The sequence below is a fragment of the Lactuca saligna genome, chromosome 5 (assembly GCF_052625555.1).
Source record: "Lactuca saligna cultivar CGN05327 chromosome 5, ASM5262555v1, whole genome shotgun sequence".
NCBI lineage: Eukaryota > Viridiplantae > Streptophyta > Magnoliopsida > Asterales > Asteraceae > Lactuca > Lactuca saligna.
Window position 1 is genome coordinate 135,200,006 of NC_136421.1, and position 27,874 is coordinate 135,227,879.

At 37.7% G+C, this 27,874-nt stretch overlaps 2 protein-coding genes across 5 annotated transcripts; one reads left to right on the top strand and one right to left on the bottom strand.

The window, feature by feature from the left end:
• The first annotated feature begins 19,108 nt into the window (after nucleotides 1-19,108).
• On the top strand, nucleotides 19,109-23,036 carry LOC145048793 (G-type lectin S-receptor-like serine/threonine-protein kinase CES101). Of its 2 annotated transcripts, XM_078997404.1 has the most exons (8): nucleotides 19,109-19,547; nucleotides 19,631-20,754; nucleotides 20,916-21,023; nucleotides 21,114-21,316; nucleotides 21,423-21,633; nucleotides 21,735-21,972; nucleotides 22,207-22,357; nucleotides 22,472-23,036. In XM_078997404.1, exons 2-8 carry the CDS (start codon nucleotides 19,842-19,844, stop codon nucleotides 22,778-22,780), a joined length of 2,133 nt encoding a protein of 710 aa, XP_078853530.1. In that variant the 5' UTR covers nucleotides 19,109-19,547; nucleotides 19,631-19,841; the 3' UTR covers nucleotides 22,781-23,036. The 2 variants fall into 2 exon arrangements, with proteins under 2 accessions (XP_078853530.1, XP_078853529.1); XM_078997403.1 differs by lacking the exon at nucleotides 19,109-19,547 and having other exon boundaries at nucleotides 19,554-20,754.
• A 368-nt stretch (nucleotides 23,037-23,404) lies between these two features.
• LOC145048792 (G-type lectin S-receptor-like serine/threonine-protein kinase At1g67520) lies at nucleotides 23,405-27,847 on the bottom strand. 3 transcript variants are annotated; one of them, XM_078997400.1, is made up of 8 exons: nucleotides 27,436-27,847; nucleotides 25,571-27,349; nucleotides 25,379-25,498; nucleotides 25,093-25,292; nucleotides 24,781-24,991; nucleotides 24,464-24,701; nucleotides 24,104-24,254; nucleotides 23,405-23,845 (listed from the first exon to the last, which is right to left on the bottom strand). In XM_078997400.1, exons 2-8 carry the CDS (start codon nucleotides 26,868-26,870, stop codon nucleotides 23,537-23,539), a joined length of 2,529 nt encoding a protein of 842 aa, XP_078853526.1. In that variant the 5' UTR covers nucleotides 26,871-27,349; nucleotides 27,436-27,847; the 3' UTR covers nucleotides 23,405-23,536. The 3 variants fall into 3 exon arrangements, with proteins under 3 accessions (XP_078853526.1, XP_078853527.1, XP_078853528.1); XM_078997401.1 differs by lacking the exon at nucleotides 23,405-23,845 and adding an exon at nucleotides 23,855-23,987; XM_078997402.1 differs by lacking the exon at nucleotides 23,405-23,845 and having other exon boundaries at nucleotides 24,179-24,279.
• Between the last annotated feature and the right edge of the window lie 27 nt (nucleotides 27,848-27,874).

Consider the following 27,874-nt stretch of genomic DNA (forward strand, 5'->3'; position numbering starts at 1 on the left):
TACCCACCCAATCCATGAAACTTCCACTAACCCTGCAACATTAGTTTATACTAGCCACACATAACGCTGGACTCGATAGACTTTCGAATATCCAATTATACCCTAAGGTCGAATCAAACATTCTCAGGCTATAAGATCTTGATTATGCACAACCGTGATGCATACACTAAACAACTACAGTAAGGATGTTAATCTTATATAAGGAAAACCCTAGGCTAATAGGCCTCATGAAATCAGGAAATTCTATCATACATAAGTAATCTTTTGAAAGATTTTTATAACAAACATTTACACAATTATCATTGTGTTCAACTTGTACTCCCCCCTTAAAATCATTTAAAAGAGTTTAAAAGATTGATTATAGGGGTATGAACTCACTTTATGTGGGTGATCCAAACAAATATGTGCGTAAGGATGCGAAGTTCCACGAATGAATTCCCGAGACACAAACGAGTCCTAAATGACATATAATGGCATATATTAGCATGAATATAGTGTGTAGAAGAAACCACATGAAATAAAACACATTTAGGGACTAGGAAACACTTGGACCAAGTGTTAGAATCACATGTGATTCATCTAAGGGGAGTGTACGACCACAATAAGGAGTGTGCCGCCATGGGTGTACGACCATGGAGTGTACGGCCATGGAGTGTACGACCATAAAATCATGGTAACAATTGCACAAAAGTGTCTTTTAATGATAGGGAAGATTGTGGGACATTTGCTCATCAAGTGTTGAAGCTTGATTTGCATTTTGGAGGCCCTTTAGGGGTGTTTTGAGGGGTGTACGACCACACATGGGTGTACGGCCGTACACTCCTTATGATCTTGAGTTTTGATTATTTTAGGGTGTTAATCTAGTGATCCTATCATGTACTAAGCATAGGGAAGGAGTACTTACGATTTGGAGGCTAAAGGGGGTTCACAATCACCAAGAACCAGTGTGTGTTCTTGGTGAGATTTGAAGATCTAGACAAAAGATGGTTTCCATGGCTGAAATCAAAGGGTGTTACTAGGTTAAGAAGGGTAGTAAGAAATCAAAACGGAAGAAAGGCTTACATTCTTGAAGATCGGGTGAAAGGCTCGATGATAGTTGAGAGAGAAATCGATGTTCTTAACTTGGAAACTGAGAAAATGGCTTAGAAATGGAAGGATATCACTCTTATGGAGGGGGTGTATGGCCAACATGGGTGTACGGTCGCACACACATGTGTATATGGCCGTACACTCATATGTACGACCATAAACTCCCTCACATGAAGTGTATGGCTTGATTTCAAGGCTAAGAACTTACGCGACTCAATTCTACGCTCAATGCTTGAATGTACTGAGCTTTGAACCCTTAAACAGACTCTAAACATGGATAAAAGGTAGCAAAAATAAGTCTGGCACACTGATGGATTGAATAGCTGAACTAACAAGCCAAAGATTTTCGGGTTGTCACACAATCATGCATTGAGTTAGATTATTGATTAATGTTGTAATTCCTAATCGGCTAATTCTACAATTTGTAAGCATTATTCATAATTAGTTTAATTTTCACACTCATAATCCTAATTAGAGGCTTCTCACACCGTTAATCCCATTCGAAGATTATTTTAACTTTATAGTCCTGTTCGAAGGATTTTTTGACTTTATAATCAAGACTTCTAGTAACTTAAGTTTTTTGTTATTCTTGATTTTGTAATATATTAAGAATGTATTTTTTTTTTGAATTTTTTGTCTTTTTTTATTTATTGATTATGACCAAACGTGACTTCCGCAAACAAATTGCTAGGCCGTGTAAATTCACATTACGGTTATATGACCATGTATACCCAATTTACTATCACCTTTTGTTTAGAATAATGAGTTAATGATTATTGGTATAATTAGATCCTGTATTGTTCTCCTTCTATAGCATCTTAGTATGTTCTTTTTGTTATAGTATCTTAGTATGTTCCTTCTGTTATCGTGTATTGTATCTTCCTCCCTGTTTCTCTTTATAGTATGTTCTAGTATCTAGTATGAACTACACCCCTAAAATATACCTATTATCGCTTATAAGTATCTTCACTTGAACTTCTACCGAAAAGACTCATTTATTTACTAAGTTATGATTGTACTTTAAAAACAGAGTTTTATAAACTATAAAGTAGCATAACTTAAAAGAGTTTTTGAAATGTTTTGATCACTTATAAAAGACATAAGTAATCTTTTGAAAGATTTTTATAACAAACATTTACACAATTATCATTGTGTTCAACTTGTACTCCCCCTTCAACTTGGTATCAGAGCCTTGGTTTGAGGGATTCGGGTACACCTTCGGGAGTATTTGAACTCAAACTGAGGAATATGAAAGATATTTTCAAAAGAAAACCAAAATTTTCTAAGAGTAAAAGACTTTCTTGAAAAAGAAACAAATTCCAGGAAGAAACATGTGTACGATCAGTCAGCGCCCGCATGGTGAATTCCCAAAATACCTTTATATTACGTGATATTAATATTAATATGATGTATCTGCATGCTAGAGTAGGCTAGGTATTGCTAATAGGACTAGAGTGGCCTGATTTGTGATGCCTTAGCCTAGGGAGGGGTGAGCTGCTATGAGATGCTGAGAGTGAGTAGGTAGCAGTAAGAGGTTTATGAGAGATCTGTTAGAAAGTGGTTTACGCATGATAGAGTACTTAGGAATTGGGATCCGAAGAGGAAGGTTTGGGGTGTGTACTGAGACGGTGTGGACAGTAGTATTGGGCCCGTACTACTGAAAGCACCGGGGCAGTACACAATCCAAATAAGAATCTTGGGATACCAAGAATCAAGGAGGGGTGGATTGTCAGGTGTAAGAGTGTTCGAGTGAATTCTAATTTATCGCATGTTGTATTTCAGAGGTTGATCATGGTGAGGACACGTCATATACCGGAGGATGCCGGAGCTAGTGATGAGGAGATTCGACAGATCATTCATGAGGAGGTGGCTGTGATCATCAGAGCTGAGATACCAGAGATGTTCGGGTCTATTAAGACCGCGCTGATTGAGACATTTGACGAGCGTTATGCCGCTCTTTCTGAGGCTGTTGTTGCAGCGGCTACCGCAGCGATCGCTGCGGCGAGACCCCAGGGAGGTGATGCGTCACTGTTTCGGGAGTTCAGCAACACCAAACCACCAGAGTTTGATGGTACACAGGATCCGGTGGCAGCTATGAGGTGGATATCTGATATAGAGGGGTGCTTCTTCACTTGCTCATCCCCTGAGCATTTGAAGGTTCGGTTCGCGCTGAACCAGCTTCGCTTGGGAGCGAAGGACTGGTGGAAGTTTGTGACGGCGCATTTCACGCCTACTGAGCTTTCGGCAGTGACCTAGGAGAGGTTCGCTACCATGTTCCGAGATGAGTACGTTCCCCAGGTGGAGAGGGAGCGTCTGGCACAGGAGTTTCTGACCCTCAAGCAGGGTACTGAGTCAATTACCGTGATCACGAGGATGTTTCATGAGAGGGCGATGTTCTGCCCTAAGCACGTGTCCACTGAGCAGGCACGTATGAGCCGCTACCTGAGCATTTTGAGACGGGATATTCGGGAGTTCGCTGCGAACTCCTCGTATCGGACATTTGCTGAGCTTCAGGCAAATGCCCGGAAGAGGGAGATTGAGCTTGAGACTCAGGCCAGGGAGGAAGCGGAGTCTCTAGGGAGGGATCGGTTGCTGACACAGCTTCAGCCGGCAGCCAAGCGGGCCAAGCCCGCTGATCCCAAACCCGGGAGCCAGAAGGGCCGCACTTGCGGGAAGTGCGGCAAGGGTCACGATGGAGTCTGTCGAGCAGGGTCTTGCTACAAATGTGGCAAGGAGGGGCATATGGCCAAGGACTGCCCCAAGGGGTTTGCAGTGTGTTTTCACTGCAACCAGACCGGACACCGGAAGGCGAAGTGTCCGTTGCTGCGTGGAGCGTCTCAGGGATTTGCTCCCACCGCCATCAGAGCTACAGAGAGTCGGCCCGTGAAGGCCGAAGCACCGAGAGCTCGAGGGAGAGCCTTTCAGCTGACTGCGGAAGAGGTCCGCGCTGCACCCGACGTTGTGGCTGGTACGTTTCCTTTTTTATATTTATTTTTGGTGTTGAGATATTATGCTTATATTATGCTATGCATAGGTACCTTCCTTGTAAACTATGTGCCTGCTTTAGTGTTATTTGACTCGGGTGCGAGTCGGTCTTTTGTATCTTTGGCCTTTAGTCAGCATATCAGTGTTAGTCGTGAGGTAGTGAGTCGGCCTCTTCGGGTTTCCATAGCCGTCGACAGAGTGATTTGTGCCACGGAGGTCCTCCGGGGATGTGTGTTAGAGATTTTTGGGGTTGAGTTTCTGATCGATCTGGTTCCTATTACGATAGGTGATGTCTGTGTCATAGTGGGCATGGATTGGTTGAGCCGATTCGGCGCGGTTATCGACTGCGAGCGTCAGCTGGTGACCATACGAGATCCTAGTGGGGGAGTTCTTTCGGTATACGGCGAGGGTACACGTTTTGGATCAGCCTTTTGTTCGGCCGCTAGGGCGAGGCAGTGTTTACAGTAGGGCTGTAAGGGTTTCGTGGCGTATGTGATGGATACGCGAGTGATCTCCGAGAGACCGAGTTCAGTGGATGAAGTTCCGGTAGTGCGTGAGTTTCCAGATGTTTTTCCTGAAGAGTTACCAGGTGTGCCTCCCGTGAGGCAAGTGGAGTTTGGTATCGATTTGGTTCCGGGAGCCGCGCCTATCGCTAAGGTGCCTTATCGCCTTGCACCTCCAGAGATGCAAGAGTTATCCTCGCAGCTTCAGGAGCTGCTGGGGAAGGGGTTTATTCGGCCGAGTAGCTCGCCATGGGGAGCACCCATTCTGTTTGTGAAGAAGAAGGACGGCTCGCATCGAATGTGTATTGATTACCGAGAATTGAATAAGCTGACGGTCAAGAACCGTTACTCGTTGCCGAGGATCGACGATTTATTCGATCAGTTGCAGGGAACATCTTGGTTCTCCAAGATCGATTTGAGGTCGGGCTATCATCAGGTGAGAGTGCGGGACGAGGACGTCCAGAAGACAGCATTCAGGACGCGTTATGGGCATTATGAGTTTGTGGTGATGCCTTTTGGGCTCACCAATGCCCCGGCTGTGTTCATGGACCTCATGAACAGGGTATGTAGACCGATGTTGGATCGGTCGGTGATTGTGTTTATCGATGATATTCTGGTATATTCGAGATCTAGAGAGCAACATGAGGAGCATTTGAGGGAGGTTCTTGGGGTTTTGAGATCGGAGAAACTTTATGCAAAGTTTTCCAAGTGCGATTTCTGGTTGCGGGAGGTCCAGTTTCTGGGGCACCTCGTTAATCAGAAAGGGATATTGGTCGATCCGGCCAAGGTTGACGCGGTGATGAGGTGGGAGGTGCCAAAGTCACCTTCTGAGATCAGGAGCTTCCTTGGGCTGGCAGGGTACTATCGGAGGTTTATCAAGGATTTCTCCAAGATTGCAGTGCCACTCACCAGATTGACCCGGAAGGGTGTTACATTTTTATGGGGTCCCGAGCAGCACACCTCCTTTGAGACGCTTCGCCAAAGGTTGTGCGAAGCTCCGGTATTAGCTCTTCCGGAAGGGATGGAAGATTTTGTGGTATTCTGTGATGCATCGATTTTAGGGCTGGGAGCGGTGCTGATGCAGAAGGGGCATGTGATAGCATATGCATCGAGGCAGTTAAAGCCTCATGAGACGAGATATCCCACACATGATTTAGAGCTGGGGGCAGTGGTGTTCGCCCTCAAGATTTGGCGGCACTACTTGTATGGGGTTCGTTGTACGATATACACGGACCATAAGAGCTTGAAGTACTTGATGGATCAGCCTAACCTAAATATGCGACAGAGGAGGTGGTTAGATGTAGTCAAGGATTATGATTGCGAGATCTTGTATCACCCGGGCAAGGCTAATGTGGTAGCCGACGCATTGAGTCGCAGGGCGGAGAGTACTCCACTGCGAAATGTATGTTTGAGATTGACTGTGATAGCTCCAGTTCTGGACGCCATTCGTGGGGCACAGGCCGAGGCTGTGCATCCGGAAATGCAGAAGAGAGAACGGGTCGTTGGGTTGGTTTCTGAGTTCGTGTCGGATAGTCGAGGGCTTATGACTTTTCAGGGCCGGATTTGGGTACCGTTTGTGGGCGGTACGCGTACTACATTGATGGAGGAAGCTCATAGATCGAAATTTCCGATCCATCCCGGAGCTACAAAAATGTATTTGGATTTGAGGAAAGAGTATTGGTGGCCTTGTATGAAGAGGGACGTCGCATGGTTTGTTGAGAGGTGTTTGACCTGTCGAAGGGTGAAGGCCGAGCACCAGAGACCGCATGGCAAGTTGCAGCCATTGGAGGTTCCCGAGTGGAAGTGGGAACAGATCACTATGGATTTCATCACCAAATTGCCGAGGACTGCCAGAGGAGTCGATGCAATTTGGGTGATTGTGGATAGGTTGACGAAGAGCGCTCACTTTCTTGCCATCAGTGAGAGTTCTTCGACGGAGAAGTTGGCGGAGATTTATGTGAGGGAAGTAGTATCTCGGCATGGGGTGCCGATCTCGATTGTTTCGGACCGTGATGTGTGCTTCACTTCCCGATTCTGGAAGAAATTTCATGAGGAGTTGGGTACTAAACTGCATTTTAGTACCGCATACCACCCCCAGACAGACGGCCAGAGTGAGCGGACGATTCAGACCCTTGAGGACATGCTTCGAGCATGTGTATTGGATTTTGGGGGTAGCTGGGATACGTATTTACCCTTGGCAGAGTTTTCCTACAATAACAACCATCATTTGAGCATCGGTATGCCGCCCTTTGAGCTGTTGTATGGTAGGAGGTGTCGGACTCCCATCTGTTGGGGAGAGGTTGGGTAGAGAGTGATGGGCAGTACAGAGATCGTGATTCAGACGACAGAGCAGATACAGCAGGTCAGACAGAGGTTATTGACTGCCCAGAGCCGACAAAAGAGTTATGCGGACAGACGCCGGTCCGAGCTTGAATTTCAGGTCGGCGACTTCGTTCTCCTGAAGGTTTCTCCTTGGAAATGGGTGATCCGATTCAGGAAGAGGGGCAAGTTGGGGCCCCGGTTTATAGGTCCATTTCGTGTGATTGCAAGGGTAGGCCGGGTAGCTTATCGGTTGGAGTTGCCAGCAGAGTTGGGACAGATTCACAACACTTTTCATGTATCGCAGTTGAGGAAGTGTATAGCCGATGAATCGGCAGTGGTTCCGTTAGAGGATATTCAGGTAAATGCAAGCCTGAATTATGCCGAGAGACCAGTGGCCATCAGGGATCGGAAGATCAAGGTTTTGAGAAACAAGGAGGTACCTCTGGTTTTGGTTCAGTGGCAACATCGGAGGGGATCAGAGATGACCTGGGAACCAGAGCGTATGATGCAGGAGCAGCACCCGAAGCTGTTTTTAGAGCGAGACTTCGAGGGCGAAGTCTAGTCCAAGTGGGGGAGAGTTGTAACAGCTGGATTTTATCAGGTATCTTGTTAGTTGTATTTTGTTGTTTGTGAGGGGGACTCGGCGAGTTGGAGCTCAGACTCGCCGAGTAGGGACGCGGATTTGGACGCAGGATCGCGCCTGGACTCGACGAGTCCAGGATATGGACTCGGCGAGTCAGCGCTGTGTAATGAAACCCTAATTTCTCGGGTTTGAGACTTATTTAAAGGGCCTAATGGCCGTCATTTGTGCTCACCATCCCCTTGAGTGAAACCCTAATCGAGTGTGAGCATTGGAGCTAAGTAGGAGGCCAATATTGACCTTGGAGGTGCCATTGTTGCAAGGAAAGGAGAAGAGCTAGCCAAGGGAAAGCAAGAAGGAGCCATTTCTGTGGGTTTGGAGTCCAGAGCATCACTTTTGTGGTAATAAATCCGAGTTACCTTCTTGTTGTTATTGCTTATCTAGATTTAGGGTTTGTTGAACCCTTTTATGGCAAGATTTGGTGCTCTTTTGGTCCCTTATGAGGTTGGAACCATAGATCTGGACCCTTAGAGGTCCAGAGTGTCCCTTTACCCAAGCTTTTTGGGGATCAATGGAGGCTTTGGATTGGAATCCTCATGCCTTGGGTCAAAAACGCCATTATTGAGTTATAGGGTGTGTTATGAGCACCAAGATAGGAGCTTTACGTGATGAATCAGTCGAGGGAGGGCAGATCTATAGTTTTTGGAAGCAGATCTGACCTTAGAAGCGAGTTGGAGTGGTTGCATGGCATGGACTCGCCGAGTCTGTTCATCCGACTCGGCGAGTAGCTTGAAGATTGCCTTGGGACTGCTCAGCGAGTGGTCCAATCGAGTCATGGGTAGACTCAATGAGTCAGGGTGAGTCGGAGAGGGATGACGAGTGGACTGAGTCAAACCTGGACTCGCCGAGTTGTCCTTGAGACTCGACGAGTTGAGTCGGGGTGGCCCCGCGATTCATTCAGGTGAAACTCGTCGAGTAAAGGGGGGGATACTCGACGTGTAGTAAGAGGATTTCAGAGGGTGGTGAAAACGTCTAGAATCGCCGAGTCGCCTTGGTACTCGTCGAGTCCGGTCAGAGTTGACCGTTGACCAGAGTTGACCTGTGTTGACTCCTTATAAATAGTCAACCTTAGAGATACAAAGTGTTAATTAGAAGCATATAATGTTATAGGAGGATTAGAGCTCGGAGGATCGAGCACGAGGGATTTCCAGGATTCGTGAGATACCGAGATACGCAAGGTGAGTCTTCTCACTATACTATATTACCTTGAGTAGGTAACCTGAGTTATGTGATAGAGTGTTGTATGCTATGTATGTTATGTGTTGTACTGCATTATTTCTATGTGATTTATGTAGTGCATGTTTATCAGAGCTAGAACCTGAGGGTTCACAGAGTTTGGGTGCACGGACCCACAGAGTTATAGCCTCGAGTGGCTAATATGTGTTATATGTGGTATTTTGGGGAACTCACTAAGCCTTGTGCTTACAGTGTTTGATGTTATTGTTTCAGGTACTAGTGACGACCGCGGGAAGGCGCTGGCTTGATCCGTACACACACACACTCGGAGTTTTACATTGTGATCTTGGGATTTTGTATTGACCTATTTTGGATAATTAATATGGTTGTTTGATGAATATTAATGGAATTATGTTTTATAAGAAAATTGAAAAAAAATTGTTCTGAAGTTTACGGTGTTACAACAAGTGCGTGTTCTTGGTGAGATTTGAAGATCTAGAGAAAAGATGGTTTCCATGGCTGAAATCAAAGGGTGTTACTAGGTTAAGAAGGATAGCAAGAAATCAAAACGGAAGAAAGGCTTACATTCTTGAAGATCAGGTGAAAGGCTCGATGATAGTTGAGAGAGAAATCGATGTTCTTGACTTGGAAACTGAGAAAATGGCTTAGAAATGGAAGGATATCACTCTTATGGAGGGGGTGTATGGCCATCATGGGTGTACGGTCGCACATACATGTGTGTATGGCCGTACACTAACAGACTCTAAACATGGCTAAAAGGTAGCAGAAACGAGTCTGACACACTAATGGATTGAATGGCTGAACTAACAAGCCAAAGATTTTCGGGTTGTCACACAATCATGCATTGAGTTAGATTATTGATTAATGTTGTAATTCTTAATCGGCTAATTCTACAATTTGTAAACATTATTCATAATTAGTTTAATTTTCACACTCATAATCCTAATTAGAGGCTTCTCACACAGTTAATCCCATTCGAAGATTATTTTGACTTTATAGTCCTGTTCGAAGGATTTTTTGACTTTATAATCAAGACTTCTAGTAAGTTAAGTTTTTTGTTATTCTTGATTTTGTAATATATTAAGAATGTATTTTTTTTGAATTGTTTGTCTTTTTTTATTTATTGATTATGACTAAATCACATTGAATGTATATGAGTGATTGAATTTTTTTTTTATCCAGATAACACATAATATGAATGTTTGCCTATTTTATTTTATAGTTTTTTATTTAATCGCATTGAACATATACGAAGGTTTGGTTTTATTTTAATGTTAATATCAATTATCAATATATGAAATTATTAATGTCAATTTTGTTTAATGTTTTATATTTTTATTGAATGTTTTATATTTTGAATGTGACTATGTGTTATCTCACTCTGAGTTTCGAAGGTACACATTGTATTCTTTTACTATAAGCTAGGTTACAAACATTGGCGTCGATGACTTTTTGGTATTCTCTTTTCAATTTTTATGCCAATATACTTTCACCATTTATCTTAATTTGAACATTATGGTTAACCAATATTAACCATTAACCAAAATCATTAACTGACAAAAAGCATTAATCGTAACCAATATTAACAATACCCAATGGCCACCAAAATGCATTAACCAATCATAATGGTTATGGTTCGGTTTTGACCAATAACCGAACCAAATCATCCTATACACACCCATAGATTCAAGTCTAGTCTTGTGTAAAATCCTTGTATTTTTGCTTTCATATGTATGTTTTGTATGATTATGTGCGTGAAATGTTGTGATTTCATGTTAAAGATCCATGAACTCAAGATTTGTACAAGTCTCAAGTTGTTGGAAACAAATTATTTTGTGTAGTTTATATGTTTTGTTGCTATATTAAAAGTATTATCTTTGAAGTATGATAAAATCACCATAATGTCAAGGAAAAATATTAAAACATATGTGGGTATAAAAATGTTTGAAAGTTGGTAAAATATGAGAATATACACTAAAAATGGTAACATTTTGGAGATATAGCATTTTATCTCAAAAACTAGTAAAAATGGGCTATTTTTGACACTTATGGTAAAAATAGGCTATTTTTGACACTTATGGTATAATTGGGTTGTTTTTGATACTTATGGTAAAAATGGACTATTTTTGACACTTATGGTAAAAATGGGCTATTTTTGACACTTATGGTAAGAATGAGCTATTTTTGAAACTTATGGTAAAAATAGGCTATTTTTGACAAACGTAGAAAAATAGGAAAAACTCACTTTTCCACAAAAATTTGTGTCATAAAGAGCGGTCAAAAAATATACTCTAGTAATATTATTTGTAACATTAAATAATGAGATTCAATATTTGCATAAATTCTGTTAAGGCTCTTGTGAGACACTACTTTACTCGTACCTACCTAGTGTACCTCGTAAGTCCTGCAGTTATAACCAGAGTCTCCTAGAGGGAGAGCGATATATTGTGTATAGATCTATATGGGGTTGACAGTACCCCCACACATGAGCTGTTCGCTACAACTAGACAGACCAGTCTAGGGTGACCATTATCTTTAGAAACCGACGCCTGAAGAACGTCAAGACAGGCACTCTAGTCACATTAGTATGGTTGTAACAACTCACATAGAGAATAACAACATTCTTTTAGAATTATGCAAAACATACACTCTACTCATTTTATAAAGTACAAAACTACGTGTCGCCTATTTTCCAACTAATTTCACCACTCTGGTCTTAGGGTTTTAAGACCATAATTTTTTGTATACCAGAAAATATAGGATTTTCTAGAAAAAAACTCTACGTATTTTTCCATAAGGTAAACAAAGAATACACATGCAATTATACACGATTTGAAAAAGACTCACAAACTATTTCTATAGAAAATATTGGATTTTCTAGAGTTTACAAACTAATACAAAGTTTTCTTACAAATACGCTTATGAACTCACCAACATTCTATGTTGATGCTTTTTAAAACGACTTATATTCTCAGAGACTCAGTAAGTAGGTTTTGCAGCTATGGATTTTTGGATAATTGTTGTATTTTTGGAATATCACACATTGTGTTATTTGGATGTAATTTTATGAACAAACTCAAAGTTGTAAAAAATGCATGTTGGTATCTGAATGTATGATGTTTGGTTGATATGTCTCATTTATAAGCAACTGTTATGATATTACTAGATGAAGTCACCCGCCCCCGGACGTTTCCGCCGTCCCGGTTCGGGGGTGTGTCAACTTCAATAAACGTAGGAATTGAAATGAAATCATATTTAGGTTTGGAATCAACATTAACTTTCCCTTTTTCTTCAGTAGTTCGTTGACCTCAACTCTTGGTTTTGAAACAAATCTCCACTTTAGAATCGATGGATTCGATTCCTTGGATGATGAACTCCTATTTTGTCATTCGTTTAAGTAGCTTTCATAATCATGTTTAATTTCCTCCTGTGAGAGCTTTCCTGACTGAAACACTTTCACTTTTCCTTCAAGCCAATGATTTATATTCTTCATATTGGATTTTGTTTTGACAAACGAATCTTTGACTTTTTATTTCATATAAGGATTGGGAAATTGAGGTTGAGTGGGTTTGAAATGTTCAATTTTCTTTCCATTGACTTTCATATGATTTTGATTTTGAGATTTTGGTATTGATTGTGATTGATAACGGTTTTGAAAATGTTTCTTATATCCAACATTTGGTTGATTAAAAACATGTTGTGCGTTTGAAAACCGTTTTGTATTTCGAAATTGATGAAAATTCCTTTGATCATCATTTTGGAAACCATTCTGTTGAAAAGAATGTTGATAAAGCCTTTTATATTGAAAATTAGGAACCATATTCCTTGATTGTTGGGTTTTAACAAAATTATGATTTCTTTGAAAATAATTTTGTGGAAATATCACATATTGTTGATTTGTTTCAAGACTCCTTGCTTGAGAATGTTTACCAAAAGTGTTATTTCATGGTTTTTGAACTTCCGGTTTTGGAGGGGATTTGGAGACATTTGTTTTGCTTTTTGAAAAATCTTGTTGTTTCAGAGTGGCTATTGAAATGGTTTTAGTTTTAGCAAAAGACTTAGTTTGAGAATTAGTCTGAATGGGTTCAGTGTTTTCTTTTTCAGACAATTGTTAACAAAGCATATTGCTTCTTTTAAGATTCAATATTTTGCCAATAAACCTTCTTTCGAGCTTTAGACTTCGAAGTGCATATTTTTCTGAAATCTTTTGAATTCGTTCTTTGAAATTTTGAACATTTTGAGTTGGTATTTGAGAAACAGGTTCAATAGGCTGTGTGTCAACACTTGATGCTTCGGTTTTAACAACCCAATTCCTTTTTGGTTTTTGTCTTTAAAAACTGGACAAATTTTTATTAAGATTGTTTTCAATAGTGCTTTGGTTTGAGAAAAACCCTTCTTTTGAAACTTCTTTGTTACCTGCCGCAACAATTTTGTTGATCTTCGGTTTGACTTTGTCTCCATTCCCTGTCGTAACAAACACTTGATTCGGAAATACCAAGTTATCAATGTATTTTAAGTTTGGATATACCACCGAATTCGACTCAAGATAATGAGGACCCTTTTCCTTCATTACTTTTTCGAACTTTTCTGATTCATCATAAACTTGTTCAACAACAACCCTTGAAATAATTGTGTCACCAAATTTAATTTCTTCATGATAATAATTGTCAGTCTGACTATCTTCGACAATAATCATAGTCATGAACTTTCAAAGTCGAGGGTTGATCAGTGTAATTCTTAACCGTAGATTCATCACATATTTCTTTTCCTTTGTTTATCAAAGTGACATTAATGACAAATAACTTCGAACAGTCAACAACTTCATCCTCCTCAATTTCACTGATATTATCAGAATCATCTTCAATATCAACAAAATTAGTTTGTGAGTCAGATGTTGAATTCTCAGTTCTTTTCAAAATTTGTATTTGTTCGTTTTTGGTCAGGGTCTTATTCACAATATCAACAAGATCATTTTCATCTAAACATTCATCAATTTTAACAATACCATATGCATATGAGTCATTTGGGACCTTGTCAAACTCAAATATTTTCTTCTCACAGTCATAGGAAGTCAAATCAATTTTCTCCCTTTCGAAAGCTAAAAAGGGCCAAAGCTTCTGATGCTGTTTCTTTACTAATGTTTAACGAATGATGCAATACAATCAATTTTCCATAAAGGCGCTTCGCAGAATTACAATAGATATTTCTTTCTTTTAATAAAATACTATTATCTGTTCGCAAACTATCTCTATCACAAATGATTTTTGTCAATTGTAAATCTAAACTTTAAATCCTAGATTTCTTGAACTCTAAATTCTTCTGAGTTTCTAGCAATAATGTTTTGGACCTTTCAGAATCACTACTAGCAAAGATAATTAAATTATTAACATATGTAGCATCTCTATCAAACTCAGATAAAATTAAATGATAAGAACTAGAAGGAATATTAAAGGATTCGAGAAGAGTACGTACCTTAGACATCATCGGAGATTTGTCTTCACTAGTAGTGATGAAGCACTTGCATGTCACTCTCTATTCACCCTCATGTCCTTCTTCGAACTCAGAAAACATGGCACCATGTGTTGGATTACACATCTCTTCATCATCAGATCCAGAAGACCAGATCTGATATGTGCCTTCTTTATCACAGCTTCATTTGGCCACCAAAGACAACCATTTTGTCTTTGCCCTTACCTCTTTGAGCCTTACCACATAATAAGATTCATCCTTTATCCTATTCTTTTTCTCATCTCTCTTCCTCATCATACAATCACTCGCCATGTGGTTCGTACCATTGCAGTAATGGCAATCGAACCCAGAGTCACCCTTTAGCATTTTCTCGATCTTTGCATCCTTAGTCCTAACTTCATTCTTTTTCACTTTCTTCTCCCCTGTCATTCCTTTTACAAATGGACTATTTTTCGAATCACTTGTTTTAGGCTTCGAATTGAAAGGTTTCTTGAAAAGCTTTTTTTACTTTATTATTTGAATAAAATGCTATTGCTTCATCATTAAAATTCACAATCAGTCCTTCATCCTCTGATCCTTCATTCTCAGTAGTCTCAATCTCAACTTCTTTGTTTGTCACTTTAGACATCAAGGCTAGAGGACCACCCAAACTGATTCCTATTTCCTCAACAATCTCATTTACTTCCCATTCACGAGCCTTCAACTAATTGTAAAGATCACTAAGAGAGAGATTGTCGAAACATTGTTGAGTTCTTATCATCAGACCAACATTGCGCCACTCCTTATGAAGCCCCATGAGAAAAGTTACATTGTACTCCATTGTTGATCTGTTTACTCTGTATCTGCTACACTTGAAGATTAACTCAATCAGACAATCGTAATAGAGCTTAATTTTCTCACCTTCTTTCTGCTTAAATTTACCTAACTCAAGCATGCATTGCTTAACATAACTCTTTTTGGTTTTCTCGCATCCTTGATACTTCTCCTTCAGTGTATCCCAAATTTCTTTAGCAGTAGAACAACCACGGACATAATTGTACACTACAGGTGGAAGAGCACCTCTTAATTCATGCAAGCATTTCATCTCATTCATTTTCTTTCTTTCTGCTTGGTTAGAAACTTTGGGACTGGAAGCAACATATCCAATATTTTGTAATGAACCCGAAGATCCGATATTACCAGTAATACATTTCTAGAGATCTTCATCAATTCCATTCAGATAGTCTTTCATCTTATCCTCCCATTGATCATAGTACTCAAGGATCAACATAAGGATTTTGGATGAGGAACCAACGAAATGTGAATAAGAAGTCATTGTGTTCATATTGACATATGCCATTGTTGTACGGATGAGTTTTTGGAAACAACTTAAAAAATTAAGATCTGATGGATGAAATTTCCCGAAATCAAACATGGAACACTCGATTAACAAACTAAGAACAAAATCGAATCAAATTAGATGATCTGAATAAATTTTTAGAATCAAAAGTGCGGAAATTTTGAATCTAGAACGAGATTCAAAAAACTTTTTAAAAACTAGATAAAATCAAAGAAAAACTATATGAATCCTACTCTGATACCAAATGTAGTTGTTATGAATCGAATGTATGAAATGAAATCACAGTATGAATCAAATAAGAGCATGGAATCGTAAATAATATATGTTTGGCTCAATATAACGCTTTTGGAAGATACAGAGAAAATGTAGAGTACAAGTAGCGAAGACTCCAAAAGATACTGTAACTCTAGTATCAAACCCCAATTTATAGGGATGACAAAAGCATACAAAAAATACATAAGGGATTATACATTCACGCTTCGATATTACAATATACCCTTATGCAAATAAACAATACTGACTTCGATACAAACAAAAGACATATGACGCTTCGACACCTTCCAACTATTTCAAACCCAACACGTACGTTGTTTTTTTTATAAACAATGACCATAACTTATTTATAGTCATATGTCTTTTCCTTTATGGTTAGTATTGTTTACTTTTCGACACACATAATCAATTAATATAACGATAACGTCATATGTTTTTTTATTTTAACATGACTATTGTATACTTGTAGACACACATAAGAACTTATACTGTCACCATAAAAATACTTACGCTACAAGAGTTTTTCCTTTTAACCGTGACCATAAAAAACATATAGTTGTACACTATTTTCTTAAACAATGACAATAAATTACTTATATTCACATGTTTTTCCTTTAACGTCAATATCGTTACTTTTCGACACACATAATCAATTAATGTATTTCGATTAGGGATGAGTGTAGGTGGGTATCCGCCTTAATTATCTAGAAACGAAACCAGCAGTTCCTAAAATGTTGGAACCGGAACCGACGGGTTGCAGTTTCACTAGCGGGTACGCGGTTCGTTAAATTTGTTATATTTTAAAACATTTAAAAGTATATCTATGAATTAACATTCAAAGAATTGAAGTCCATAGCTAAACAAATATTTCTATGAGTTAGAATTTAACTTGAAACTAATAGCAACTTATGTATACTATCTATAAATTCATTTTAAAAATTGATAGTTTATTTTTAAAGTGATTATATAAGGATATTTAAAGGTTCAAAACAAATTATTTAAAATTCTAGAATTTTAAATGATGTTATTGAGGAGGATATTGTATAACGTAATTGTGATATATATATATATATATATATATATATATATATATATATATATATATATATATATATATATATATATATATATATATATATAGCGGTTCCGAAAGGTACCCAGCTGGTAGCGGTTCCATAAAAATGAAAACCGGAACCAGAACCATTTAAGGCGGTTCCGAGGCGGTTCCGATTCCGTAAACGGGTACTCAGTTCCGCTGCTCATCCCTACTTTCGACACACACAATCAATTAATTAATGTGTGAACATAAACTACTAATAGTCATACATATTTTGTTTTACCATGACTATTGTTTACTTTTATACACACATAATAATTTAAATTGTCACCATAAATTACATATAGCCGTACTTTATTATTATTATTATTATTATTATTATTATTATTATTATTATTATTAAACAATGACCATATATTACTTATAGTCACATGTTTCCTTTAGCATTATTATTGTTTACCTTTCAACACCCATAAACAATTTAAACGTGACGATAGATTAATAATAGTTATACGTTTTTTTGTTTTAGCATGACCATTGTTTATTTTTAAATACACATAATAACTTAAGTTGTCATCATAAATTACTTATACATACTTTGTTTATTATTATCAAACAATGACTATAACTTACTGATAGTCAAATGTTTCCTTCCTTTAACATTAACATTGTTTACTTGTTGACACACATAAGCAATTAAATTGTTACCATAAACTACTAATAGTCATTTTTGTTTGTTTTCCCGTGACCATTATAAACTTTTAGACACACATTTCAAATTCCGATTAGCATATATATTAATTCTGATAAGATAAATAATTTTATACCTAATCTATATTAATTGTATTCATGTTTATAACCCTTTTTACACCTTTTTTACAAATTGTTTTTATAAAGAGCTTTACAAATATAGTAATTATATAACCGTATCTGTAAAACATAATAATGGTTAAGTTTTTTGTTTTTTAAAAACCGAAAATTTGCGGTGCGGTGCGGTTATTAGTTTTCAAAAACCGCACTGCATATATTATATACAATTTTTTATTAGTAATTATTAATATATTAAATACTAAAAATAAAATAAGTTTTATGGATGAAAGAAGATAAAATTCTAAAATACAAAAGTGTATGGTTTTTCTTATGTTTGACTTTAAAAATTGTGAAATTTGACAATTTTAAGATATTTATTGTTAATTACTAGTAATTTAACGTTTTTAAAATATTAGTTGTTTGTAATTTAAGCTAATTGTCTTATACCTTATGGTTTTTTATTATTACAAATAATATATTTAAACTCTTAAAACTATTTGAACTCCAAAGTACGGTTAAAAACCATACAAAATAAACGCATAAAATCCATGCGGTTAATAACCGAAACACAAAAAAAAAACAAAACGGCATCGCAAAAATAACCGCCTAATAACCGCACCAAACGGTTTTGAAAATAGATTAACCACATTTGCGGTTAGTGGTGAAGTTTTTGCTAATAACCGCACCGAACTGCACCGCTTTCACCCGTAATCTTGTCCATATTATTTAATTAAATATTTAAATAAAAAATAATAATTATATAATCTTATTTGTATTAAAAGAACAAAAAAGAAATAGAAAAAAATGATTTAACTAAATGATGTTACAAATTATTATTATAGTAGTCATGTAATATTTAAAAAATACAGACAAATAAAATATTAAAAAATATATTCTAAAAAAACTTCAAAAAAATATAAGCCAAAAAAATGTAAAAGAAAAACATTAAACAATAATAAAACATCAAAAATATTTAAATCATAAAAAATATATAAAAATAATAATAAATAATATATAAAATTACCATTTAATATCACGAGAACAAATTACATAAATGATCTCTTGTCAAATATAACTTAACAAAAACGTTAACCCTTAGGAAAAGGACTCACACTATTTATTTGCGTGAAACGTCCAAATTTCCTAAAAAACTACTTTTTTATTTTATTTTTTGGGTTTTTGTTTTCTTTTGTTTTTTTTTTTTATTTTTTTATTTTATGCAAACTTCAAAACAAATATGTGATTTACCTAAGATTTTATGTTAAAAACTTTTTTTGTTTAAAGAAAACTAAAAAGTCTCATTATCCAATGTAGTTTTTCTTTTCAATCATTTTTTTTTTAAATAAAGAACACTCAAAAAATTTGAAAAACTCCATGGGAAACAAGCTCATAGCAAGTTTTATTACAATTTATTGTATATTTGATTAAACACACCCACAATTCAAAGTTTACGGAGTACTGCGGATAGAAAACGTGTAGACTGTGGACATAGAGGTCCAATGGATGGATGGGAATCCTCTTCCCTGTTGCATCAGCCTTTCCGGCCCCGATGGACGGTAATCCGATATCGACAATACTCATTATCGGCGGTTATAGGTGGTCCGATTGTTGTGGGTCCTTTCTGCTGGTGAAGGGTACTCAGCTCCGGTAGCGAAAAAGAACCAGATGGTGCACGAAGGAACGGTGATCGGCGATGAGGAGCCCAGTCTTTTGACTGTTGCTTTCATGGTATCCAATTTAAAACTATTTCTGACTCTGTCTTTCTTCAAATTCGTTGACAAAGAGAAATAGTCGTTGCTGGCTCCTGATAGATGAGAACCCTATAATATATTAAAGCATCAAACTCTCAATATTCAAATTCAGGTATCTTTATTTCCATCAAATTACTAAAAAATGAATATTCTAATCATCTTCACAATTCTATGTACGATCCTAATCATAAACAGTTTTCCGGCCACCGGTGTTTCAACTATCAAAGCTGGTGACCAACTCAACCTCACTACGTCTCAGCTTGTTTCCCCGGGTGGCAACTTCACGTTAGGGTTCTTTAACACCACAAACTACAGATATGTAGGAATTTGGTATACCAACGATGAAACTTACAAAGTATGGGTAGCCAACCCATCCACACCGATCATATCCAGCTCTGGTGTCCTCATGATCGATCCAGACACCGGAAAATTGATCATCGCCACTGGAGGAACAACACTTGTAAACATATCCGACAATCAATCCAGTCCTGATTCTAATATTACAGCAACTCTCGAAGACACGGGTAATTTCCAGCTGAAAAACGAAACTGACAACCGGACTCTGTGGCAGAGTTTTGATTATCCAACCAACGTTATTTTACCAGGTATGAAACTTGGGTCGGACCTTAGAACGGGAAAGAACTGGAACTTAACTTCTTGGTTGAGCAATGATATTGCTGATTTCGGTGTTTTTACTTTGAGCTGGGAACCAACTGATGAAGCATCTCAGAGATTAATGATTCGAAGACGAGGTCAACCCTACTGGACTAGTGGGAATCTAAATAATCAAACATTTCCATACATGACAGCTTTGAATAGTCCATTTAGCAAATACCAGTACAATCTCAGTTATGTATACAATGACGAAGAGAGGTACTTTAGTTTCCATGGAATCAATGGCGTTCAACCCATGTGGTTTTTGACTCCAGGTGGCCGAGTTCAAGATGCGGATAACTTTGCAGTTTGGACTCCTGAATTCTGTTATGGGTATGATTCGGGTGATGGGTGTATCGCAGATTCTAATACGATTCAGTGTAGGGATGAGAATGATAAATTTAATTGGTTGAATGGGGATTTTGCACCTATGACGAGCAGCTCGTATGATGACAATTCAAGCCTAAGTATGAGCGATTGTATGGTGAGGTGCTGGAATGATTGTAGCTGTCTCGGGCTTACCACAAGTAGCAATGGAACTGGTTGTATTACTTGGACTGGAGCTAAATCAGTCGATAACTTTTCAATCAGTTCAACAGGGAGTGCTGTATTAAAGTATGTTTTAATTTCTCCAATTCCGATGATTTCTCCAAATCCAAGTAAAGGTAAACAGTTGTGATTGATTTAATGGTTTCTGGGTTACTTGTTAATTGTTATGTATTTTCATAGCTTTAAACCAACATATTGTCTAAACTCTTGAGTAACGTGAATATAGTCTACATACAGTTTGATTATTAATATATAGCTTCAATTAATTATGCACTAGGAAATGCTAAAAACTGGATCTGGGCACCCATTGTTGCTTCCATTATTTTACTTCTCTTTTCTGCTGGTCTATTGTGGTATCTAAAGAAGAATAAGCTTAGACGAGAAGGTATGACAATATGACATTTTACATGTTCTTTTGGTATGCTTGAGTTGTTTAAAACAATTTCACTTTCTAAGCCATGATTTTTTATTGAAGAGGAAAAGAGACAAAAGAGAGATGACGAATATTTCTTGGAGCTAATAGCTTCTGACAGCTTCAAGGATGCAAGTAATCTTGAAAGTAATGGCAGAAAAGGAAGTGACTTGATGGTGTTCAGCTTTGCTACCATAGTGACAGCCACAAATGATTTCGCAAGTGAAAATAAGCTCGGAGAGGGTGGTTTTGGACCTGTTTATAAGGTACTTTTATCTTTAATATTTATTGTGTTTTCAGAAAATGCTAATAGTTTTTGAGTTTTTTCTCTTCCATCTTACTAAACAAGATCTTATGTGTTTATGAGAAAAGGGGAAACTTAGTGATGAACAGGAAATTGCAATTAAAAGGCTTTCAAGAACATCGGGACAAGGGCTTGTGGAATTCAAGAATGAACTCATTCTTATTGCCAAACTTCAACATACAAATCTTGTTCGGGTTCTAGGCTGTTGTATTCGTGGAGAAGAAAAAATGTTGATTTATGAGTACATGCCGAACAAGAGCTTGGATTTTTTTCTCTTTGGTAAGAAAAAAAAATTAAAAGATCTAAAATAGATTTCTACAATGATTTTAGCTTCAATAGAACTATGGTTTAAATGACTTGTTAAAACAATTAATGTATAGATGAAACAAGAAAGACACTGCTAGACTGGCCGAAACGATGGAACATTATTGAAGGGGTTGCTCAAGGGTTGCTTTACTTACATAAATACTCGAGAATGCGAGTTATTCACAGGGATCTAAAAGCAAGTAATGTTTTGTTGGATGAAAATATGAATCCCAAAATTTCTGATTTTGGTATGGCGAGAATCTTCAAACAAAATGAGACCGAAGCAATTACCAATAGGGTGGTTGGAACATAGTAAGAATATTGCTCTTTCTCTTTTACTTCTCTATGTTGGATATTTTGTCAAATAGTCCTGTTTAATTACCTTATACCATAGGTTTGGAACATAATTGATTTTAAGTTTCAATACTACATGTAAGAGGTAATAAAATGGGATCATGTAGACATTAATACATAGTTACATACCTCAAAAGTATGAGTGATATTTGGTCTTTAAGGTACTGAATCTATGTGAAATACATTACACAGTGGTTACATGTCTCCCGAGTATGCAATGGAAGGAACTTTCTCGGTGAAATCTGATGTCTTCAGCTTTGGAGTCTTAACATTAGAAATTGTCAGCGGAAGAAGAAATACAAGCTTCTCCTATCTTGACAAAACCGTCAATCTAATCGGATACGTAAGTTCACTTGTAATATATCGTTTTTTACATCCCCTACATTAGATTAGTATTTTGTTTTTACTTGAAAAATCGAATTACATGTAATGATTGAAGACTTTGGAATGGTTTTAGGCATGGGAGCTATGGCTAAAAGGGGATGCATTGGTGTTAGAAGACCCAACTCTAGCAGATTCTCATGTCACACACCAATTATTAAGGAGTATCCATGTGGCACTTCTTTGCGTACAAGAAAACGCATTAGATAGGCCAGAGATGTCAGATGTGATTTCTATGCTTAACAATGACACCATGTCATTACCTTTCCCAAAGCAGCCAGCATTCTTCATTGGCAGAAGTGCCTCGAAGTCAACTTCAGTTGAAAGAAAGTTAGAGGACTATTCTGTAAACAATATGACCATTACAGTAATGGAGGCTCGATAGTGTATCATAGTTATTGTTGGCGAATCACTAAATTATTACTAAATCCTTTCTATTGATTTTTTTTTTCTATAGCTTTAGACGAGTTGTTGAGATAAACACTTGGATTTTCTATTTGGTGCTTTTACTCATGGGTTGGTGCCCAAACTTGTATACATATTGATTCGACTTTGGGGCAACCAACAGGTTGCTTTTGGTGGTGGATATTCGGTTTTGTGGGAAAGTGATGGAATGAAATCTCAGATTCTGCTCGACTAAATTTAAACATGTTTGGTTACTCTTGTGAATGTCTATACAATTGACTGACACCATGAGGAAATTGAAGAGACAAATTAACATGATTTAAAACCTAAACTAATAAGGGAATGTAAAAATCTATGAAGGGATGATATTTATAAATTAGTTATATATTTCCACAAATGCAGCCCAATAACATTTCGATGATGCTTCTATTTAGTCACCAGTCTTCCCCAATCAGGCTGCAAAAACACCAGACTTCCTATACTGAGAAAGCTTTGAAATTGAGCTAATAATGAATCTCCTATATCTAGAAGCTTGCACAAGATGTACTTTACTTCTTTATCAACATATTTAATACGGATAGACCTGTAAGGAGGGTGCTTCATATTCTGAAGTGGTAATTCTGCATGCATATAACAATTAACAAGTATAGAAAAATGGATTTGCATCTCCTACAAAAGTTAATAACTACAGAAAAGTTTTTCACAAAGAATGATATGCTGAAGCTACATTCATACCCTATCGACCCCCAACATCAGAGATGGTCACATTATTCACAGAGAAATCTTCTGCTTTGGTTTCATATGAAGTTGACTTTGACTCCCCTCCACCTATCAGAAATGTTGGTCTGTTTGGAATGGGTAATGATACAGACTCATTGAGAAGCATGGAGATCATCTCTGATGTTGTTGGCCTATCTACTGCATTCTCTTGTACACAGAGAAGGGCAACATGAACAGTCCTCAAGAATTGCTGTACATCACAAGTATTTCCCAATGTAGGATCCTTGAATTCCAATGTATCCCCTTGTTGCCATAGCACCCATGCCTAAATAACTAACAGATGATTAATGATTTGATCAAATTTCCCTTGATTACTTTCCAACAAAGTGGTAAGGTTAAACTGGTTAATACGTAATAAAAGTCAGCTAGTAAAATCCCCTTTGCTTCTGTAGCGTGCATCAGTTAAGCTGTTTGGACATCGTGGATATGTACGTCAACCGTAATATATAGTTGTGTAAACAAATAATGTAAGATGGTCTCATTTTCATTTAAGATGTTAAAATTTGAATCTGAATTTACTTACATATCCAATAAGACTGTATGTGTCATGAAGATGGACGAAGCTACTATTTCTTCTTCCACTGACGATTTCCAGGATCAAGACCCCAAAGCTGAAGATATCCGACTTGATTGAGAAAATTCCCCTCATTGCGTACTCAGGAGACATATAACCACTGAATACAAAATAGTCACCAAGACCTTTTAGAAATAGATAGCATTGAATCAGAAAAACAACAAATTCATCCAAAAGATACTCTATCTAGATTTGTATAATTGTGCTAGTTCTCCTTGGTAATATTAAATCTAACTTTTTTTCTGATAGATTGACCATGAAAACGTATAACTCAACGGGATTTTTGATGCTTCAAGAGAGATGACTTACTATGTTCCAACCACTCTGTTAGTCATTGCCTCGGTTTCATTTTGCTCGCATATTCTTGCCATACCAAAATCAGAAATCTTGGGGTTCATCCTCTCATCTAAAAGAATGTTATTAGCTTTTAGATCCCTATGAATAACTTTCATTCTTGAGTACTTATGCAAGTACAACAACCCCTGAGCAATTCCTTCAATGATGATAAATCGTTTAGGCCAATCCAACTCTGCCTTTCGGTTTTCATCTGGAAACCAGTGAAAGAGTTCATAACGGATATCACAAGTAAAAGAACTGAACGCACTTATGTTTTAAACAATGCATACCAAATACAAAGAAATCTAAACTTTTGTTGGGCATATATTCGTATATTAACATCTTTTCTTCTCCGTGAATGCAACAACCAAGAACTCGAACAAGATTTGTATGCTGGAGTTTAGCTATGAGTACTAGTTCATTCTTGAATTCCACAAGCCCTTGCCTTGATGTTCTTGAAAGCCTTTTGATTGCTATTTCTCGCCCATCACTTAGTTTTCCCTGTTCTCATAATTGCATGAATATCTTTTTGTTATAATAGGTATACAAATGCAAGAACCAAAAAGATTTATCATAAAAGATGGAAGTGACAGTAGTGTAACCTTGTAAACAGGTCCAAAACCACCTTGTCCAAGCTTATTTTCAACTGAGAAATCATTGGTGGCAGCCATGATAGAGGCAAAGCTAAATAATAACAAATCATTTCCTTTCACACCATCTGATTCAAGCCGATGTACATCCTTGAAGCTTTCGGAAGTTGTCAGCTCAACGAAATATTCATCTCTCTTCCGTCTCTCGTATTCTAAAATCAACATCAGTGACTTCACAAAAGATGGAACTAGAAAGTACAAACATAAGCTGGATTTAATGTCGTTGATGGTTTTATACCTTTTTGTCTACGCTTCCTCTTCTTTATATACCATAAAGCCCCAAAACAAAGGAAAACAAAAGTGATGGAAACACTAATGGATATCCATATCCAATTCTTGCTCTTTTGTGTTTTGTTTCCTGCAGTGTAGCTTGTTTAGTTTTAAGGAGGTTTAAATGGTAGCAAAAACCATTAGAAATCAACATTATTACCTGTAATTAGATTGCCTAGATTTTGGCTGATCACATACTTTGAGGTAGAGTTCTCATGAGGATTAACCAAAAAACTATTGATACCTGTCCAAACAACACAACCACTTCCATTGATGGTACTGCTACTAAACCCCACACAATTGCAATCATTCCAGCACTTAACAAAACAATCGTTAATGCTTAAGCTTGAGTTCCCATCAGTTGCACTTTTTGTCTTATCTTGAGCAAAATCCCCATTTTTTTTACTAAAATTATCGTTCTCTGTCCTGCACTGAGGCAAACTCGACAGGATGCAACCATTACCAGAATCATATCCATAACAAAACTCAGGGCTCCAAGCAGTAGCACTATTAATATCTCTAATTTGGCCTTTTGGTGTTAAGATCCACATGGGTAAAGCAGCAATATTACTGTCATAGCTAAAGTATCTTGCTTTATTGTTGTATACAGAAGTGAGATTATACATGGATTGACTACTTGGGCCGTTCAATGAAAACATATATTGAAATATTTGGTTGTTTAGAATCCCACTAGTCCAGTAGGGTCGTCCACGTCGTCGAATCATTAATCCCTGGGATCCTTTTTGAGTGGGTTCCCAACTCAGAGTAAAAGGTCCTGATTTAGGGTTTTCATTGTTCAACCAAGAAGTCAAAGTCCAATTCTGGCCTGTTGTCATGTCATACCCAAGCTTCATGCCTGGTAAAAGCACATTGGTTGGGTGAACAAAACTCTGCCACAAAACTCTTTTGTCAACTTGGTTAATCAGCCGAAAATTACCATTATCTTCAAGGGTTGCAGTCACATTTGCATTTGGAGCAATTTTAACATTGGTGATGCTCATTAGAGTTGTCCCTCCTGCAGTGATAATCAAGTCTCCGGTTTTGGCACTGATGGAAAGGGTATGAGCGCCTGAGCTGGATATGATCGGTGCGTTTGGATTAGCTACCCACACTTTCGTGGATTGAACATCGCGTGTGTACCAAATTCCCAAGTAACTGTAATCTTCACCAAAGAACCCTAATGTGAAATTTCCATGCCTGGAAACAAGCTGGTCTGTAGACTTGAGTTCACTGTCAAGTTTTATTGTTGAAAATGAATCGGCAGAGGCACAGAATCTGATGGTGTAATCGGCACCATTACACAAAAATGTAGTAGCCTGTAGATCATATGAGGTACTATAAGATCTTGGGCAGGCTGACCTAAACAACTGAGCATATGCTGTTGGTTTGCAAGATGAGGGTGACGAAAACGAGTCACTGCAACAATACTCTGGAGAGCCAAAAGCTAAGCAAGCACTCATACACACCTTTCCATCGGCTGAACTTAGCTCCCTTGGTCACCGCTGATTCAAGTCTTCAACACATCCGGTCTTCGCACAACTACGTAAACTGGAACCTGAACCCGAAGTCGCCTCCACAAGTATTGGCAAATTGTAGCCCAGGGCCATGTTGACATCATAAAAATCCGGGCTGTGTGTTTGGCTTTGATTGATACTGAAATCAGCAGTTGTGGCGGGTGGTATCCTTTCATCTACATCACACTCCAGGAATTCATTGGTGTCACAGTCACCTGTGGCACACAACCATTTACCTGAGCTATTGAAGTTGCAACCTGTCCGACCCCATATACTACCATCCCAGACAGTAGGAACTTGAAAAGAGCGTGAACTACCTTTTGTGAGCTCAAATCCGGTTTCATTTAACCTTTGAACGCTAATAATTGCGGGCCAAATAGTGAACCCACATTCGTTTACAATAGTAAAAGTAACCCCTACGGCTCCTGCAAATTCGTATAAAGTTGCATTAATTAAGCACAAAATCTTGGTTTGTGTTTTATGAATTTGGTATACAGAAACGTAGATCTACCATTAGAAAAGAAGAGGAAAAAGAGAAACGTAAGAGTTTGAGAAAGCACTGCTACATGTACTTGTGAAGATGCTGACAACGACCAAGAACCCATTATTCAATAAAATCTTGTACTTTCTAGAAAATAGTATCGAATTCTCAAAAATAGGTTTAACTAAAGTTAGAGACGTGAATCTTTATCTTGGTGTTTCTGCTTGTGTCCGTATTGATGTTAGGCTTTGATAGAGCAAAGATCCTCCATGATAGCAGGCTAGTAGCTTTAATTGCCCATCCAGGTATCCATGGCAGCTTTGGCAATTGGGTGGTGGTGGTGCCGTTGTGGATGTCGTCGAACTTTCTTTTTCATTAATTATTGACGTTGGTGGTGGGTGATTTGAAAGCTAAATATGTTCCACGTTTATTAAGAAAATATGCAAAGTCGAAACAACAGATACGTACT